This window comes from Rutidosis leptorrhynchoides, chromosome 3, assembly GCF_046630445.1.
Source record: "Rutidosis leptorrhynchoides isolate AG116_Rl617_1_P2 chromosome 3, CSIRO_AGI_Rlap_v1, whole genome shotgun sequence".
In the NCBI taxonomy this organism is placed as follows: Eukaryota; Viridiplantae; Streptophyta; class Magnoliopsida; order Asterales; family Asteraceae; genus Rutidosis; species Rutidosis leptorrhynchoides.
This window is the reverse complement of record NC_092335.1, coordinates 145,307,636-145,326,236: the sequence shown is the minus strand read 5'-3', so window position 1 is coordinate 145,326,236 and position 18,601 is coordinate 145,307,636. Positions and strand designations below refer to the sequence as shown.

At 37.2% G+C, this 18,601-nt stretch overlaps 3 protein-coding genes across 3 annotated transcripts; all 3 read left to right on the top strand.

Annotated features, from left to right (window-relative positions):
• Positions 1–311: 311 nt before the first annotated feature.
• Positions 312–4,779, top strand: LOC139900471 (uncharacterized). Its single transcript, XM_071883241.1, has 4 exons — positions 312–1,229; positions 1,581–2,507; positions 3,791–3,887; positions 3,944–4,779. The coding sequence occupies exons 1-4, from the start codon at positions 312–314 to the stop codon at positions 4,777–4,779; spliced, it is 2,778 nt and encodes a 925-aa protein (XP_071739342.1).
• Positions 4,780–5,125: 346 nt separating this feature from the next.
• On the top strand, positions 5,126–7,750 carry LOC139900470 (receptor-like protein kinase FERONIA). Its single transcript, XM_071883240.1, has 3 exons — positions 5,126–5,170; positions 5,667–6,641; positions 6,791–7,750. Exons 1-3 carry the CDS (start codon positions 5,126–5,128, stop codon positions 7,748–7,750), a joined length of 1,980 nt encoding a protein of 659 aa, XP_071739341.1.
• Positions 7,751–8,847: 1,097 nt separating this feature from the next.
• On the top strand, positions 8,848–17,979 carry LOC139900469 (uncharacterized). The gene is made up of 8 exons (XM_071883238.1): positions 8,848–9,990; positions 10,111–13,017; positions 13,519–13,668; positions 13,765–13,877; positions 14,022–14,388; positions 14,526–14,743; positions 16,745–17,131; positions 17,769–17,979. Exons 1-8 carry the CDS (start codon positions 8,848–8,850, stop codon positions 17,977–17,979), a joined length of 5,496 nt encoding a protein of 1,831 aa, XP_071739339.1.
• The last annotated feature ends 622 nt before the right edge of the window (positions 17,980–18,601 follow it).

Genomic DNA, 18,601 nt, shown 5'->3' with positions numbered 1-18,601 from the left:
ATATATATATATATATATATATATATATATATGTAGTGGCGGAAGATAGGCTTTACCCAAAGGGGTATCCGCCCCACCTGAATTTAACGCGAAAAAAAATTACACTGAAATTTTTTTTTATCAAAAAATAAGGTATTTTTTTTTAATGTTTATCCCTGCTATTAATGAAATGTTATATCATTCACCTTGGTTTATTCATTTTAAGAAATTGTTCTTGCGCTTCTCTAGATGTTCACTTGAAATCTTCTCTCTTTAATCATTTGTAACCCGTTGATTTTGTGCTTCCTAATTTTCAGTTGATCAATAGAAATATGGCATCATCAGTCAGAGGGTTATCTCAGTTAAAAATCTCACTTGAAGAAATACTACATGCCACCAACAATTTTGATGATAAAAATGTCATCGGGATGGGTGGTTTTGGAAAGGTCTATAAAGGTAGACTCTTTCTGTCGGGGAAGTTTATGAAAATTAGTGCTCGAAGGTTAGATCGTAGACATGGGCAAGGAAACATTGAGTTCTTGACAGAGATTTCCGTCGTCTCTGGTCTTCTACATGAAAATATAATATCCCTGATTGGGTTTTGTGATGAAAAGGGTGAGAAGATCATCATATATCCTTATTGTGCCAGGGGAAGTCTAGTGATGCATCTAAGCAAACCAACCTTGAATTGGTTTGATAGACTGAATATATGTTATCATGTTGCGTGTGCAATACGACACATCCATAATGAGTTGGGCAGGAGTTATGGTATCATACATCGCAATATCAATAGCTCCACAATTCTATTGGATAAAAATATGTCGCCTAGACTCTCTGGATTTGAATTTTCAATCAAACATTCAATAAGTCAAAGGGACCAAGTTTTCTTTTCCGATGCTATTGTTACACGAGGGTATATAGATCCGGCAGTTGAAAAGAGTGGAGGTGTGACACACAAGTCGGATATCTACTCGTTGGGTATCGTTTTATTTGAAATCTTGGGAAGGAGAAAGGCATTCGAAGTTAATGAGCCGTTACTGGGTGAATTGGCCAAATTTCATTATGAAAATGAAACACTGGAGGAGATAACGCATACTGGTATGTGGGAACAAATTAAGGAGTCAAAATCATTCAAGTGTTTTGCAGAAACAGCCTACTCTTGCTTACACAAAGATCCAACACAACGTCCAGATGCTAACCAAGTTTGTGATAGACTTTATGAAGCTTACAATCATGTACTGCAGCAGATGGTAAGAAATTACGAGTTGCCATATAATCTTTTCTGTTAGTTTCTTACAGACTGAGATGAAATTAACTATATAACTGAATTACTTAATATTTATTTCTTACCCATTTTATTCTCAAGTTTTATGATTTTATTCATTTGTCATAATTTGGTCAAATGGATACGAACACAAATATTGAAATTGAACTACAGTATGAGGTAGACTTGTAAAAGTAGGTGTACGTTACAGTACTTTTATTAGCAATAAGCTTGAAAAAAATACTCCTTGCTCATACTTATTCTTAAGTTTTATAATTTCACTCATTTTTTTGTTTCCTAATTATATCACTTACCCTGAGAATTTGATCACCTACAGATCGGACTTCAAGTGATTGTCTCGGCAACCAACAACTTTTCTGATGAAAATCTCATTCAGGAAGGTGAATTCGGAAAGTATTACAATGGGCAAATGTTGCGATCTGCAAAATTGACTGATATTATCGCACGAAGGGTAGGCAATACATATGAGCAAATAGCTGGGTTCTGGTCAGAGATTAACATGCTTGATGGTCTCAGCCATAAAAATATTGCCTCTATTGCTGGCTTTTGTGACGAAAATGGTGAGAAGATCATCATTTACGAACGTCCAGTTCATGGACATCTAGATCAGCATCTTACTGATGCAACTAATTTAACATGGACCCAAAGGCTGAAAATATGTGTAGGTGTTGCACAAGCGCTGAATCACATTCATTATGATGTCATACATTGTGACATTAGTAGCTTTAAAATTCTTTTAGATAGAGATTGGGAACCCAAGATATTTGGTTTTGAACATTCAATGAAATTTCCGGGAAGTTGGAGGCATCACCTTCTTTCGTCTCACCACTTTGATACGTCAAACTACAGAGACCTATCATGTATAGATGCCACTACCGTGACACCAAGATATGACGTTTATTCTTTTGGGGTGATGTTATTTGAAGTCATTTGTGGTAGAAAAGCATGGATTAAAGATGGCGGAGTAGATCAGTCTCTACCGAAGATGGCTGCCAATTGTAAAGATAAAAAGTTGGATGAAATCATTCATAAGGGTCTAAAGAAACAAATGGACTCAGAATCACTTAAAATCTTCTCGGAGATTGCGTATCGCTGCTTGGAGAAGCAGTTACGACGTCCTACTATGGATCAAGTTGTCAAAAAATTGGAGGGTGCGCTAGCACATCAATTGAAACATGAAAGTAAGGTTTTAAGAGAACACCCAGTATATGCAGATGAGGCTACATCATCCAACCTCTTGAAGGTAAACAAAAGCTGATTTTCTATTTCATAATATGAAATTTGTATTTACTAGCATTTATGACTGAAAATAGTAAATACAATATTCTTTTCCCAATTCAAAAAGGTTTTGCTTCTAACTATTCCGTAGTTGATTTATGTTGGTAGTTATACGTTTTTGAAAACGTATTTCAATATCAATAACAAATATAATATGAACATGCATACAATATGAACCACAACAACAACAATACCCAAACTCGCACATGCGAGGTATGGGTGAGGTGATATGTAGACAATCCTTCCTCTACCCTAGAATAGAAGAGAAGTCGTTTCTCTAACCACGAGTCGAAAAAAAAATTATCCACAGGGTGAGAAAGTCATCCCTCTCTCTACTCCAGGGTAGAGATATTGCTTCTGTGAGGACCTCCGGCCCAAAAAAAAAAGATGGGAGACTAGAGCTTTTTCGTTAGTGGCCGTTAGTATTAGTTAAATTCAAAATCAAGGTTGTAAAGGTATAGGACCACGGTTGTTATAGATTGACCACAACTAACACCATTTATAAAACAACCTCGACTCATAACCGAAAAACAAAAACTTTTTTTTAACTGCATCAGATGCGGCGCATCATTAACTGATACGGCGCATGCTGACTGTCCAGTTTCGGCTTTTTCAACACTTTGAACAAAATCTGGAAACCCATTTTGACATCCACATTCACAATTCACTTACAACCCATTCAAACTTCAATATCACATTAAACCAACAATTTCAAACATATTAAATCCATACATATATCCATTAAGTGTCAATCAACCCATTACAACAAAAGTAGTACTTATGACCCATTTCAAAAGATATTCACAAACTTGACTTTTTTTTTTGAAAGGCAAGGCCCCAAAGTGAGGTTGATGGGGATTGAACCTGGGTCTCCTTTGGAGATTCCCAAGCACCCAACCACTAAACCACCCTTTTAGGGTTCATTCACAAACTTGACTGAAAGACTACACTATCAAGAGCATGAGTTCTAGGGTTATTTCTACCCAATAAAAGGAACTCCTATTAATCCTCAAGCACAATTAGTCTTCAAGCCATAACCATCGTAACTACTCGATAATCGTCACATCCTTACCCTTCCCCTTGTCCACTTGAGAGTCTATAAAACTGTTAAACATCAACAGGCCGATAAGCGAATGACAAGGTATGAAGGACATGGGCTGCTTATAATTCTATATAATATATCCATACTAGCATGTAAAATTAAGCAATAACTCTTTTTCATTCTCACTTAACCTAATAATTTTGTAGATGGTTCACTTGGAACACTTGAGGATTCAACTAGCTGATATAGAGTCTGCCACCAATAATTTTCAAGAGAAATACTGTATTGGGGAAGGAGGTTATGGTAAGGTGTACAAAGCGGATCTTGAACACTTTGATATCGAAAGTTTTTCATCAAAGGAAGAGGGGAAAAAAGATGTATGGCCCAAAAGACAAGCATAAAAAAAATAACCCGTAGAGAAGATGATGAAGGCGAACGAGGGTTTGCGGCAGAACTGGAATTGCTTACTAATTGTAATCATCGCAACATAGTCTCTCTTCTTGGATTTAACACCGAAAATCGAGAACTGATTCTTGTCTACAAATTCATTGTTAATGGAAGCCTCGATGACTATTTGAGAAGCGCTGAAAGGAAGATTAATCTTAATTGGTGTCAGAGATTACAAATATGTCTTGATATTGCTCAAGGGTTGAAGTACCTTCACACCAACATGAAAGGAAAACGAAAGATAATACACAGAGACATCAAAAGTGCAAATATTTTGTTGGATGAGAATTGGAATGCAAAAATTGCTGACTTCGGTCTCTCCAAATTCCACCCAAAAGATCAGCAAGCAGCCACTATCCAAACTAAACGTGTTGTAGGCACAGAGGTGTACTGGGATCCGGAATATGCGGCTACTGGTAGGTATAAAACAGAATCCGATGTTTATTCCTTCGGGGTAGTGTTGTTTGAAATCGTATCTGGGAGGCTGGCCTATGATCGGGTTTTCACTGATGAAAACAGTATGGGGCTTGCACCTATTGCACGACGACGATTCAACGAGAAAACTCTAAAGGAATTGATAGATCCCAAGATGATAGAAGAAGATGATGAACACATGTTCACTCTAAACAAAGGACCCAATCAAGATTCTTTCGACGCATTTTCAGAAGTCGCCTACCAATGCTTGGCAGAAACTCAAGCCAAGCGCCCAACAATGGAAGATGTCATCAGAAACTTCACAAAGCATTAAAATGTCAAGCAAGTACATTTGATAAGTTTAAAAAAACGCAAAATCACTGGTTTTTGAAAGAAAAAAAATGAAGAATTATAGAATGAAAATCACTCTTTATATTGTTATTACATAATAATAATATAATAATATAATATAATAATAATATAATGAAAAAGAGTAGTTTTTAGGATCTTGTTAGTTCAGAAAACACAAAAGATAACTTGACTTTTATATCTATAAGATTTCAAATAAATTTAAATAAGGGTCTCGTCGCTTTGGGGCTCGTCACCCAGAGGTTTTACTCGCTAGTGAGGACCCAATCTGGTTGTCGCTAGGAGGTTAAACTCAAGCCAAGCGCCCAACAATGGAAGATGTCATCAAAGAACTTCACAAAGCATTAAAATGTCAAGTAAGTACATTTGATAAGTTTAAAAAAACACAAAATCACTGGTTTTTGAAAGAAAAAAAATGAAGAATTATAGAACGAAAATCACTCTTCATATTGTTATTACATAATAATAATATAATATAATAATAATATAATGAAAAAGAGTAGTTTTTAGGATCTTGGTTCAGAAAACGCAAAAGATGACTTTTATATCTATAAGATTTCAAATAAATTTAAATAAGGGTCTCGTCGCTTTGGGGCTCGTCACCCAGAGGTTTTACTCGCTAGTGAGGACCCAATCTGGTTGTCGCTAGGAGGTTTAATTTGCGAAACCTAAAAATAAACAGATCACCCGACATGTTTTAATGAAATCATTTGTTGTTTCGTATAAAAATTTTCTTCTGCGACTGTAAATAAATAAATATATGTGTGTGTGTGTGTGTGTGTGTGTTTCTATTATTAGGTTTTACTTATTTCTAGTTACTACTAACTAGCTCAATATAACACAATGTTGCAGGGAGAAACCACGATACTCTCAAGGTTTCAACATGGTGATATAGTTCGAGCCACTGAGGATTTTTCAGATAAGTGTCGTGTTGGGTTAGACACATATAATACTGTGTACAAAGCAGAACTTGATCAATTTGAAAGTAAAAGTTCCTGTTCAATAAGTAAGCGCATCGCTGTAGCAATAAAAGTCATCTCCAGTAGAAAACATGGGCAAGAAAAAAAAGATTTCCATGCAGAAATTGAAGAGCGTACTAGTTATAAGCATCCCAACATAGCCTCTCTTCTTGGCTTTTGTGACACGGGTCCCGAAATGATGCTTGTATACGAGCATGGTTCTAATGAAAGCCTAAATGACTATTTGAGAAGCAATCACAATACCAGGAATAAACTGACATGGAAGGTACGTTTACAAATTTGCCTTGAGATTGCACGTGGGCTCAATCATCTTCACACCAGGATGGACAGCAAAAAAAAGGTAATACATGGTGACATAAAGAGTGCGAACATTCTGCTAGTCAAGAAGTCGGAGACGGTGTTAGAGGCAAAGATAGCCTACTTTGGGCTCTTAAAATTACACCCAAAGGATCAAGATGCTAGCATTGATACAAAAGTGTACTGGGATCCTGAATATGAAAGGACGGGTAAGCTGGAAATAGAATCAGATATTTACGCCTTTGGAGTGGTTCTATTTGAGATATTTTGTGGGAGGTTGGCATATGATTCTGATTACAACACAGCTAAAAATGACAAAGGGCTTGCACCCATTGCATATCGGCGCTTCCGTGAAGGGACGATAAAGGAAATGATGGATCCTATGCTATCAGAAGAAGAAACTGATGTGTTTTCCACGAATAAAGGACCCAATCAAGATTCTTTAGATACATTTCTGGATATTTCATTTGAATGTTTACGACAAACTCAATCCAAGCGTCCGCAAATGAAAACTGTCATCAAGGAGCTGGAGAAAGCATTGGACTTTCAAGTAAGTAAAATATTTTCAAAATATATATATCTTTTTTATCTTCACTTTCTTGATCATTGGTATCTCGTTCTATAAGAAATGTTGAGCTTAAAATGATCGACCTAATGTATTTTGATTATGAAGTTGACGGTAACACTCTTGATTCACAGGAAAACCTCATGAATAACCTCCAAATTTCGCTTGAAGACATCGAATTTGCAACGCAAAACTTCAGTCAAAAGAATTGTGTTGGAGAGGGAAGAGACTGGAAGGCTTACAAAGGACAACTTCCACATGCTAATGCTGCTGCTGGGGTTGTTGCTGATGTTAATGCAAGTACAGCCATTGTTGCGAAGCGATGGAATAGCAAGTCTGGTGAAGGAGATCGTCAATTTCGGACGGAACTTGATATTCTTCTAAACCGTAAGCATGAGAATATCATTGGTCTTGTGGGATACTGTAACAAAATGAATGAAACCATTATTGTTTACCAGGATGTGCCTAATAGTAGTCTTGATATGTATTTGAGTGATGCTAGTCTTACCTGGATGAAACGGCTCGATATATGCATTGCCATTGCGACCGGATTAGAATTCTTTCACAAGGGTGATGTAACACTTCTAAAGAAGGTTACACTTGGGGACATCAAAAGCAGTAGCATTCTACTAAATGTCGTCAATTGGAAGGCTGCCTCCAAAGTAGAAACAAAAACAAAAGATGATTGGAAGGCAAAAATATCTATTATGGAGATGTCCTCATTAGATTCATTACAGTTCAACGTGGAACATATCAACGATGGTACTTATGCCTACCTTGACCCAGAGTCCGCCAAACAGGGTTCGTTAACATCTGTTATATATTCATTTGGGGTGATTTTATTCGAGATATTACGTGGGAGACTGGCGTGGACAAATGGATATTTGGATCACAGTGTATCGTTAGTCTCTTTGGTTAAAAGGCACTATGAAGAAGAAACACTTAGTGTGATGGTGTTTGAGGGTTTAAAGAAACAAATTTTGCTACGTTCATTTACTACGTTTGCAGATATTGCTTATCGATGTTTGTGCGATGATGTCAATTTGCGACCAGAGGCTACTGAAGTTGTAAATCAACTAAAAAAAGCGATATAATTCCAGGTAAGTGATCATTATTCTTTCAGTGCGTTTATGGCAAGACATAGTATTAAATTAAAAATATATATATATATATATATATATATATATATATATATATATATATATATATAATTTAAGATATAACTTGTATATATGAGATCTTAATTGATCAGGATCAAATATCAATCAGTTGGTCAATATATCTATCGGTCAACTGACAGTTAATTCTGGAAGAAGCAGAAAACGGAATCGTTTCGATGATATGTTGAGTAACGTTGGGTGCAAACCCATCTCCATTGATAAGTTAAAGAAAATAGAGTGTATATGATAGAGAACAAGCCCAAGAATTCCAACCCAATACCGTTGAGCCCAAACCCATGATATGGATGGTTTACAAGAGAAGGAATAAAGGGCAACTGAAGGGTCAAGATTAATTACTCTGTTAGAATATAAGGAGCTGTATTGGTAGTGTAAGGGTCATGCTTATTTTTCTTGTCTTTTGAATCGGCTTGTTTAAGCTTGGGCAGAGGGATTCCAATGGTTGTGGAAATCCTCTGAGTTATCTTGTTCTAATTTCCCTTTGTGATAATAAAAGCATTCAGCTTCCTTTATAATAAATATCCATCTCTCCCTATTGCATTTGAAGATCCCTAACAATTGGTTCCATTGCCCTTCTCCCATCATCTCCAATATGGTGAATACAGAACAGCCTTCTATCACCACTCGATTGCAATCAAAGATTGATTCTCATGATGAGCAACTCAGTCAACTCACATCTAAGGTGGATGACCTCACTACCGCTGTTAAATCAGTAACAGATTTACTTGAACAAATGATTGCTACAAACAATCAAAAACAACAGACAAAAACTTCAAATTCAGATTCATCTCCTCACCCAACAATCATTATTGGATCTTCATCAGGAATTAAAAAAAAAAACTGTGTATGAAACACCAGATCGTGAAAATCACCTCGACGAGTCTTTGTTTTCGTTGCCCAAAGTTAAACTTCCATATTTCGATGGTAACGATCCACGGGGATGGATCACAAAAGCAGAACTCTACTTTCATGTACACCACACACCACCAGATCAAAAACTCGTATTAACACAAATGTGTATGGATGGAGTGGCATTAAATTGGTTTGCTAACCTATTCATCAAACACCCCAATACTGATTGGGGAGAGTTTCGCACCAAATTAATGACACGATTCAGTGGTACGAAATTTAGAAACGCTCACGAAGCTCTTGGTTCCTTGTTTGACGATGGAGACATCGAGCGTTATATTGAGGAATTTGAGGCCCTTTCTGCCCTAATTCCAAACCAATCAGAGGAACAAATGATTGGCATGTTTCTTCGCGGATTACAAGATGATGTTCGTAACTGGGTACGAACGCTTAATCCAAAATCGTGTGACCAAGCAATGGATTTCGCACGTAATGTAGCCATCGCCACTGGTCGTGCAGAGAAGAAACAATTTCAGGGCTCACGCCACTCTGGATGGAAGCCTACAATTCATTATGATAAGTCAGGCCCACTATACTCTCCATCTTCACTTACTAAGCCCAAAACAAGTACAAACCCTACTGCTACTCCAGCCCACAATACAACACATTACCCTCACCGTTCTAATACCCAATCATCGTCAAACACCAAGCACTTATCGAAAACAGATTGGGAAGACTATCGTCGTCGTGGTCTTTGTTATCGTTGTGGCCAAAAATACACGCCTCAACACAAATGCGTTGAAGGTCAATTGAGGGTTCTCTTATTAGCAGACGGTGAGGAATTAAATGATGAAGGTGAGATTCGGTGTATCGAGCAAGAGGAAGAGGAAATCATCGATGGTGAGTGCCAAGCTTTAGAATTTTGTGGTCTGTCTGATGAATCATCTTCTAACCTACGTACCATCAAATTAATGGGTGAACTACAGGGTTTACCAGCTCTGATTCTTATTGATAGTGGTGCTTCTCACAATTTCATCTCTACAAAGTTAGTCACAGCCTTGAGTTTGGAAACCATTTCAATTGGGCCACTGAAAATTCGTTTAGGAGATGGTAATCGCATTCTAGTCACTGAGCAATGTAAAGACACTTCACTTAAATTTGGAGATTTCAATTGTGTAGTAGACGCTCTCGTATACGATCTGGGACCATTGGACTTTATTTTGGGGATTGCTTGGCTTGGTCGTCTTGGAGATGTGGTATTCAATTGGCAGACACAAGTTGTCAGGTTTTGGGATAATGGTCACCAAGTGAAGTTACATGGTATAAATTCGCCACTGTTGACCTACTCTTCACTTCAAAACTGTATAGAGGGACACCTACATCACTTGTCTGTTGATTCTGATGTTAAGCTTGATCACCAACAATAGGTTCAACTAGCTTCTATTTTATCTCAGTTTGCTTCGGTGTTTCAAAAACCACAGGGTCTGCCACCCATCCGAGCAATCGAACATGCCATCAACCTTTATGCTGGACAAGGTCCCATTTGTGTTCGGCCATACAGGTATCCACATGCTCAAAAAGATGAGATAGAACGTCAGGTTCAAGAGATGTTAACAATGGGTATCATTCGGGTTAGTCAAAGCGCTTTTTCCAGCCCAGTAATCTTAGTAAAGAAAAAGGATGCTACATGGAGGCTTTGTATAGATTATCGCACACTAAATAGAGCCATAATCCCTGACAAATACCCTATTCCAATTGTTGAAGAATTACTGGATGAACTCTATGGATCGACCTTCTTTTCTAAGATCGACCTTAAGTCAGGATTCTATCAAGTGCGTGTTCGCGAATGTGATGTCGAGAAAACCGCATTCCGTACACACGATGGGCACTATGAATTCCTCGTCATGCCTTTTGGCTTGACCAATGCTCCGGCCACTTTCCAAGCTCTCATGAACGAGATTTTCCGACCCCTCTTACGAAAGGGTGTACTTGTCTTTTTTGATGACATTCTTTTGTACAGCTCTACATGGGAGCAACACCTTCATCTTCTATCCACTGTTTTGCAACTCTTGCACCTTCACAAACTAGTGATTAATGACACCAAGAGCAGTTTTGGCATACAATCAGTTGAATATTTGGGGCATATTCTGGACAGTAAGGGCGTTTCTATGGACCCGTCAAAAATTCAATCAGTCCGCGATTGGCCCATTCCTACTACTGTTAAAGGTGTACGTGGTTTTCTTGGGCTTACGGGTTATTATAGAAAATTCATCCAGAATTATGGCAAGATAGCTCAACCACTTACTGAAATCACAAAAAAGGATAACTTTCACTGGTCGTTGGAACAACAGTCTGCCTTCGATGAACTTAAACGCAAAATGACTGAAGCACCCGTGCTAACACTTCCTGATTTTTCTAAACCGTTTGAAATTGAGTGTGATGCCTCGGGACGGGGTATTGGGGCTGTTCTTATGCAGAACCGCAAACCCATATCATACTTCAGCAAAGCTTTATCTGATAAAACACTCACTAAATCAGCTTATGAAAAAGAAATCATGGCTCTCGCCTTGTCGATTCAACATTGGCGTCCATATTTAATTGGACGAGAATTCACTGTCTTTACAGATCAGAAAAGTCTCCGACACTTGATGGATCAAAGGATCACCACTACGGATCAACAAAACTGGTTGGCTAAATTGATGGGATACCAATTCAACATTTTTTACAAACCTGGAAAAGAGAATAGGGCTGCTGATTCTCTCTCCCGTATTCATGAAGGCGCTGAACTCACTTCAATGATATCATACCCTCAATGGCTTGATGGGAACACTCTGACTGAAGGCTACGAAACTGATTCACGCATCCAGAAATTACTCCAAGCTGTGACTGATCAGCCATCTTCACATCCAAGTTACTCGGTTATTAATGGGAAGCTCTTCCATAAAAACAAGTTGGTAATCCCTTCTACATCTACTTGGATACCAAAACTTCTAGACGAATTTCACAGCAGCCCAAGTGGTGGTCACTCGGGATTTTATCGCACATATCGACGTTTGGCTGCACATGTATATTGGTTCGGCATGGTCAAAACAGTTAAGCAATTCGTCCAAGCGTGCGACATTTGTCAACGTTATAAATCCTCTACTCTTGCTCCTACTGGACTGCTCCAACCATTGCCAATTCCGCAATCCATTTGGGAGGATATTTCTATAGATTTTATCACTGGGCTTCCAAGATCAAAAGGGTTCGACACAATTCTGGTTGTTGTTGATAGGTTGTCCAAATACTGCCATTTTATTCCCTTAAAGCACCCCTTCACTGCTAGAAGTTTGGCTGATGTTTTTTTGAAAGAAGTGATACGTCTCCACGGGATTCCCAAGTCAGTTCTAAGTGATCGGGACCCACTATTCTTAAGTAAGTTTTGGAAAGAAATATTCACACTCCAAGGAAGCAAACTCAGATTCAGCTCGGCATATCATCCCGAGACAGACGGGCAAACAGAGGTGGTAAATCGAAGCCTTGAAACATACCTAAGATGTTTTGCTGCTGATCAACCCAAGTCGTGGTATCACTGGATCCCATGGGCGGAATTTTGGCATAATACCGCATACCATGTATCCACAAACACCACTCCCTCCGGAGTTGTTTATGGTAGACCACCCCCTACACTATTTCAGTTTGTTCCCGGAGAAGTTAGATGTGAGGCTGTTATGCAGGAATTGTTGGATCGTGATGAGGCTATTAAACAACTCAAATATCATTATTCTCGCTCTCAAGCCACGATGAAATCCTCAGCGGATAAACATAGGCGAGATGTTGAGTTTGCCGTAGGAGATTGGGTGTTCTTGAAACTAAGACCACACAGGCAACAATCGGTTGTTCGAAGGATCAATCAGAAGCTATCACCCCGTTTCTATGGTCCATTTGTCATTATTGAACGCGTGGGAGCTGCTGCGTATAAACTTCAACTTCCAAGTTCTTCTAAAATCCATCCGGTGTTTCATGTTTCACTCCTTAAACGTGCCATTGGAGCTGCACCAGTGGAAGCAGAATTACCGCCTGGAATGGAGACTGATGCAACTAATCTCCACCCAGAAAAATGCATTGATACTAGAACTATAAAAAGGGATGGGAAGGAGGTTACCCAATGGCTGATCCAATGGTCATCTGGGTCCATTGAAGACTCCACATGGGAGGATGCTTTTAACATCCAAAGTCAATACCCAGATTTCCGGCTTGAGGACAAGCCTATTGCTACGGAGGCGGCCATTGATAGAGAACAAGCCCAAGAATTCCAACCCAATACCGTTGAGCCCAAACCCATGATATGGAAGGTTTACAAGAGAAGGAATAAAGGGCAACTGAAGGGTCAAGATTAATTACTCTGTTAGAATATAAGGAGCTGTATTGGTAGTGTAAGGGTCATGCTTATTTTTCTTGTCTTTTGAATCGGCTTGTTTAAGCTTGGGCAGAGGGATTCCAATGGTTGTGGAAATCCTCTGAGTTATCTTGTTCTAATTTCCCTTTGTGATAATAAAAGCATTCAGCTTCCTTTATAATAAATATCCATCTCTCCCTATTGCATTTGAAGATCCCTAACAGTATATATATATATATATATATATATATATATATATATATATATATATATATATATATATATATATATATATATATATATATATATATATATATATATATAGGGTCACTAATTGGTTACAAAGTGAAATGTCATATTGGCATATATGTTATACATGTACGTGGTTGGGATAAGTTTCAGTTAGTACATGTAATTTGGGGTACAATAATTTTTTTGATTTGATGTATAATAATAGGAAGATGATGAAATTTGGGAACCAAAACTGCCTAGGAACCATAGAGAAATCATTGGTATGTCCAAAACCCCCGAAATCTACTCTTCTACACGAGCGAAGGAACTCTACAAATTGCTAACCGAAGGAATCTTCATTCAAAAGGGGGAAGTGGTAATCCCTTCTTCACTTTATTTTGTGTATGATATATTGGTCTACAAAGGTATACTCTAAGATAACATAAATGTAACTTATGGCTATGTATAACAGTGGCTTTCACTAAGCAGTACTGGTAAAGTTAATATATTGATATCAGCAACAAAGTTTTCATATCGAGACGGTATATCACATAAGTGCAGATCTACTCAAAAGTCAATCATAAGGTTCCTCTCTGCCTCCATATACATCTATAGTATGTCTTGAGTTTTTTTTTTTTTCCCCCTCTGTAAGTGTATACGATGGGTTCCTTTGTAAGGGGAGAAAATGTAATGCTTAGATAGATTAAAAGTTTGTAACGTGTCATGCAGGTTTCCTAAAGTGGTGAATGTGATGGATATATCAAATTTGAAGATCCGGATCAAGCTAAATACTACGGTTTTATCTTTGGATGTTACTTATGCGGTTCGTTTGGTCTTCAAGTTCTGCAATCCAATAATAGCTTCTAGAAAACTGACATACGTGAACCTCAAGTACAAAATGGGGGATAAAACTTCACATGCATATTTTGCAACACACAGACATGATGATAGTGGGTGGATGATGATTGAATTGTTCCAGTTCATAAAGAAGATAGAAGATACCGTTTTTGAGGTTTCTCTAGAGAGCTTCTCACCGTACTATTGTGAAAGTCGTTCCATTTATGTTCAAGGCATCGAGTTTAAAGCAATTGAAAAGGTACGACTGAGAATACTTCTTATTTTCAATTAAAAGTTAGTTAATTTCGGAATGGTGCTCAATGGAGCCAGTGCACTAGCACCATTTTCACATTCTATATTACAACTTTTTAATGGGCATTTTAAATTTTATTACAGGTAGATCAGAAAGAAAACGAGAAACTAAAGGAGGTCCAACAAGGTTTAAAATCAAACCTGAACATTGATCAGAGGCAACAATTGTCAACTGACAAGATAGCTGAAGAAAATTCCTATGGAGAGACAGTAAAGAAACATATTACGCTTTCTGCAAAGGAGTTTTTGTACAACCCTCATAGAATGACGTCCTTTCATTTTGAACCCTCGGATGATTCAAGGTTTGTTTTTTTGCCTCTCTTCAATTGAACCCTTAATTTAAACAATTTTCAGTACAAATTTTTCATACCATGTGTTCATCTGTCTGTTGGACATTTAAAAGAAACTAACTTGCCCTTTTGTTTTTTATCTTATTTATTTATTATTTTTATCTTATTTATTTATTATTTTTGTTTATTATTTATTTATTTATTTATTTATTTATTTATTATTATTATTATTATTATTATTATTATTTTCCTCCTATTTTTAATGTTATCCTACTATTTAAAAAAAATAATTTATTTTTCTACTTTTTAGCCGGATGTCCACTCGGAAGCAATCTCTTTATCTGTCGAATAGAGAGAGGGATGACTTTCTCTACCTTGTGTGGAGAAATGACTTGTTTTTTCTATTCTCGGATAGGGGAAGGATTGTCTACATCTCACCTCCTCCATACACCACTCACTGTGGTATTGGGTTTTGTTGTTGTTGTTGTTGTTGTTGTTGTAACTTGCCCTTTTGATTTTCATAAAAATAAAGACTTAATTAAGCACTTGGTCCCTAAAGTTTTATCTTTCTTTCATCCTTGTCCCTAAAGTATTTTTGTTTCATCCTAACCCTTAAAGTTATGATATGGTTTCATTTAGGTCCACAGTTAACGAATTGAGTTAATGGCAGTTAACCATGAGGACCTAAATGAAACCATATCATTAATTTAAGGGATAGGATGAAACAAAAATACTTTAGGGACCTAGGGCGTAATTAAGTCAAGCGGGAACGACATTTTAGGGAAATAAATAACAATTACTCCATACTTATATACGGGGATGTCAACCGTAAAGGTTCATGATTGGTATTTGGTCTGTTACCGGTGGTTGACTCTTTGCTTGCACAACAACTCCCACCTGGCCTTCCTTTTGAGTTCTTTTTGTCAATGTCTTTCGGCTCTATTATTTGAGGCAACAACAATCGTCGATTTATTGGTGATTTGACTGCCGCTTAGAGCCTAGATTGAATCCTAGACAGACTTAAAAACCCCTGGAAATTTGATTATACTATTTCCATGGCGTCTTGTTTTTATTTTATTTATTTATATATATTTATTTTGTTTTATTTTATAATTTTTTGGCCAGTGGTCCTCACGGAAGCAATCTCTCTACCCTAAAGTAGAGAGATTGCTTTCGTGAGTACCTCCGGCCAAAAAATAATAAAATAAAATAAATATAAATAAAAAAATAAAATAAAAATAAAAAACAAGACGCCATGGAAAATTAGAGAATCAAATTTACATTAGTTTTTAAGCATGTCTGAGATTCAATCTAGGCTCTAAGCGGCAGTCAAGTCGCCAATAAATAGACGCTTGTTGTTGCCTCAAATAATAGAGTCGAAAGACATTGACAAAAAGAACTAAAAAGGCATGTCAGGTGAGAGCTGTTGCGCAAGCAAAGAGCCAACCAACCACCTGTAACAGACAAAACACCACTCATGCACCTTTACGGTTGACATCCCCGTATATAAGTAAGTACGGAGTAATTGTTATTTATTTCCCTAAAATGTCGTTCCCGCTTGACTTAATTATGACGTTGGTCTTTACAGTTTTACCTTTTTTTCATCATTGTCCCTAAAGTATTTTTTTTATCATCCTTGTCCCTAAAGTATTTTTGTATAATCCTTGTCTCTAAAATATTTTTGTTTCATCCTAACCCTTAAAGTATTGATATGGTTTCATTTAGATTCCCATGGTTAACTGCCGTTAACCGGGGACATAAATGAAATCATATCATAACTTTAAGGGTTAGGATGAAACAAAAATACTTTAGAGGCAAGGATTAAAAAAAGATAAAACTTTAGGGACCAAAGGGCAAGTAAGTCAAAAATAAATGAATAAAGAAGCTAACTTGCTCAAATTCAACTAACTTTCATTACTTCAAATCTCATTTTCATAAGTTGTCTAGTATATATTAATGCTGCATTTCATAAGTATACGACACAAAGTTCACTTCTCATATGCACCATCTCAGCTTTGAAGATGTGACGGAGCTTTTACAAGAGCATGTCTTTAGGATCAAGTACAAGATTGAAATTGAAAAGCTGTCTCCACTTACAGAATATGCATGTTACCTTGTGTTCAAGCTTACAAACAAATGTCGGGGGCTGTATGGTCCTGTGAAAGTACGGGATATACTCCATAAGAAAAACAAGCAAACTAAGTTTATCTATTTCAGATCCCCATCTCAGTTGAATCAACATGATGGTAATTGGGTTCCAGAACAGAGGAAAGATGGATGGATGGAAGTTATGATATGGGAGTTCAACTCAAAGTATAAGCCTGGAAAGAATATAATTCCTATGCACTTGCAACTCATAACTTATGAGGGAACAATGGCGGGGCTTATAGTAATGAACAAGTATCATTATGTTTTACGTTGTAATGAACAAGCCGTTTTGAACCGGATGTTGTGAAGAATAAAGTATATTGGTAGTACATGATCATCTATCCATTTGTACATAATAATCTGTTATTGAAAGAATACTCGGTCTTCTTTTTTCTTTTCCAAGTTTGAAAGGGTCAAATTTTTTTTAATGTCACTAAGACCACTCCCAACCATGACGCCGTCATGGGCACTTCCTCAGCGCCACATCAGCTTTCTCTCTCCTCTTTTCTTACCACTTCCTCCCATAACACTCCCATAACACACCATTGCCAACCATGACATACTTCCTCAATTTTTTTATTTACTTTATGTATTATTATTAAAACTAAGTTAGAGTTAAAAATCAATAATTTACCAATCAAATATATGAAATAATGATTAAAAAAAAAAAAAAAAAACAAAAATCAAAAGAAGACTACACGTATACTACTAGTATAGAACTCTCAATTTTTAGCAACTATCAATTTTGTAGTGGGTCCCATATAAATAAAAATATAAAATACAAAATTAAATAAATTACACCTACCAAACTCATCTTCAACCTCACCCCTTCCTCAACCTCACCCACCTTTTTTTAAACTTCCATTTTTCATGATATATAAATTTACAGCAAAAAAAAGGAAAAAAAAAATGCACTGAAAATTGAAAAAACCACAAAACTTCGCCCTCACTCTCGTGGATATGAGGAAATTTTCCAGGGCGAGGAGCTTGAGTACGAGGGAGGGAGGAGTCATGGCGGTACAATGCCATCGGCGCCCTCAAGGAAGTGCAAGGAGGGCGGCCCGATGGCTCACCGTTGGGAGTGGTCTAATATACCCTAAAAAGGTACTTTTTTAAAGCCAAAGACTTGAATTTTAAAATCAATGAAAGTGCCAATCAAAAAATGATACAAGGCCTGACACGGCTCGCTAGTAGAAACAGCCCCAGAATAACAATAGAACTTAGGAAAACTATCTAAAGGTGAGCCGGATGGATCCAAAAAACAAAACGGGCAAACAATGCGGCCAACCAAAAAGGCAAAACGAGACCATCCAAAGCCAACCTGAAAGCCTAAAGATGGGCGTAAACAAAAACAGAAACGACAATGGCCAACAAAAACAAACAATCAAAACACAAAATGACACTAACAACAAAAACGACGATGACCCCCAAGTAATATTTCCACAAATTTAAAGAAAAAATGGGTCCAGACCGAACCCGACTTGATTTTGACCCAACCCATTTGACCCGTCTGAAACATCTTCCCTATTTATACCCAAACCCGACCCAACCCATTGCCAGGGAAGTTAACAAGATGCAACTCAGTACTTTTATTATAACACATAAAGTTATACACTTACAAAACAGAAATTTTAACTAGTAAAATCAGTTCGACTTTAATTATAATCCAACTTGGATCGATCTGAACATACATACAAAACATGAAGGAGAATATGATTAATT